Source organism: Phytophthora parasitica (assembly GCF_000247585.1).
Source record: "Phytophthora parasitica INRA-310 unplaced genomic scaffold supercont2.71, whole genome shotgun sequence".
NCBI classification, from domain to species: Eukaryota; Oomycota; class Peronosporomycetes; order Peronosporales; family Peronosporaceae; genus Phytophthora; species Phytophthora nicotianae.
The window spans coordinates 74062-75727 of NW_008649057.1; the positions used below are offsets into that span (position 1 = coordinate 74062).

General features: G+C 45.1%; 1 protein-coding gene across 1 annotated transcript; it reads left to right on the forward strand.

Moving 5' to 3' along the window:
• Positions 1-847: 847 nt before the first annotated feature.
• PPTG_17257 (hypothetical protein) lies at positions 848-1475 on the forward strand (the record flags this gene model as incomplete). The annotated part of the gene is made up of 2 exons (XM_008915446.1): positions 848-1100; positions 1318-1475. The coding sequence occupies 2 exons, from the start codon at positions 848-850 to the stop codon at positions 1473-1475; spliced, it is 411 nt and encodes a 136-aa protein (XP_008913694.1).
• Positions 1476-1666: the final 191 nt, after the last annotated feature.

Genomic DNA, 1666 nt, shown 5'->3' on the forward strand with positions numbered 1-1666 from the left:
AGGACTTCGTAGAATGACGGGTACAGATGGAAACGTTTCCAGATGCCAAAGTTGTGCTGTATCAGTTTCACGCAATTACTTATTGGAAGTAGGTAATGAAGCGATCAACGTTCCGCTTGACTATCTCTTTACAGGAAGACCTCATCGTATTGATGACAAGGCTGTTATACTGGTAATACTTCGTATATTTAGCTTATTTATTTTTTTAATTACGATTTAACTCCCTTTTTCAATGTTTAAAGCACCAGTGAAACTGACTACGACAAACGGTATGGTGCATTAAGGCGTTATTGTGAAGAGCAGAAACGACGGACGATTTTCACGTATTTTGAAAGAATTGGAATTCGTGCCGGGATAGGTGGTCCAATTTTTCTCGTAGCAAATTTTTCGCGGCTGGAAATACGACCACCAACCGTATTGAATCAAATTGGAACCAAGTTAAAATGCTGTTGGGCACAAAACTCGGATCGACAAGACAACTACGGGGCTACTTCAACATCAGATCATTATCGCCCATAAGATCGCCTCTACAATTGGTCAGCATAGCTCACCACACGGGTACCGAAGACCGTTCCTCGATTTCTGAGAGGTGTTGCCATCAGATTGTCTACGAACATAACAACAACGCTTAAAAAAGAGTGGGTTTGTAACGCTTATGGGCGACGCAAAATGCGAACGAATTGCATCAAGTGTCCCCGGTTGGAAAGTCCACTGTTTCAATGAGATACACAGATGCGATGACGTCGAGTGGACATGTACATGTTTAATTTACAACAGTCATCATTTTCCATGCCGCCATTTAATGTACGTGGCTGACACGGAGCATGAATTCGAGCAACTTCCTGCTATGTCGATCGGTAAACGATGGAGCATGTCATGTGCGGTAGATGTCAGGGATGATTTAGCGGCGGCAGCAGCCACATTGCACCCAATTGTGTTATTGTCAAAGCTAAAGTCGCCCAAGGTAAGGTCGCCGTATGGGTCGCCGGAAGGGTCGCCGTTTGATGAACAGTTTCAGGAGACAGGAGTTCAAAAGCCGATGAAAGAGGTGGTGTACGTCGTCTTCGCCGTAACGAGCGCGCACATCAAGTCGCATTATGGTCGGCTGAAAAATATTCCTACGCAAAGGCGATGCTGGAACCTCTTCTCGACCATTTGTCAAGTCTGTCAAGCGCTGAGTTTTATCAAGATCTTAACACGTAGAAAGAAACCACAGAGTTGGGATTAAAATGCGAGAAGGCTAGACCGATTATTTTCGACCAAATATCACTGATGGTAAAATTGAAAGTGATTCTTCTCTTACATTTGATCCTACAGACACAATGGAGACAGTGAAACTAATCCAGAAATTCGAGAACGAATCCGTGAGCAATGGTGATCACACCAATGATGATAGCGAGCTGGAGGATGACGTAACGCCAACTCAGACTACGGAGCCAGTTCACAATGCGAAGAATACGAGCTACCATGCCTAAATCAAATGATTCAGCACAAGAATCACCAGCGATGCTTGAAATATCGATTAAGGAGAAATCCTGTCCAAGCGAGAAACTGTGGTGGAGTGGGATTCGCAAAATCGCGTTGCGATCCACTCAGACACACAGTGCCCTGGACTGCCGACTGACGGAGGGGGTACTCCGATAACCGTGGGGTTGCTGAGGGCTCA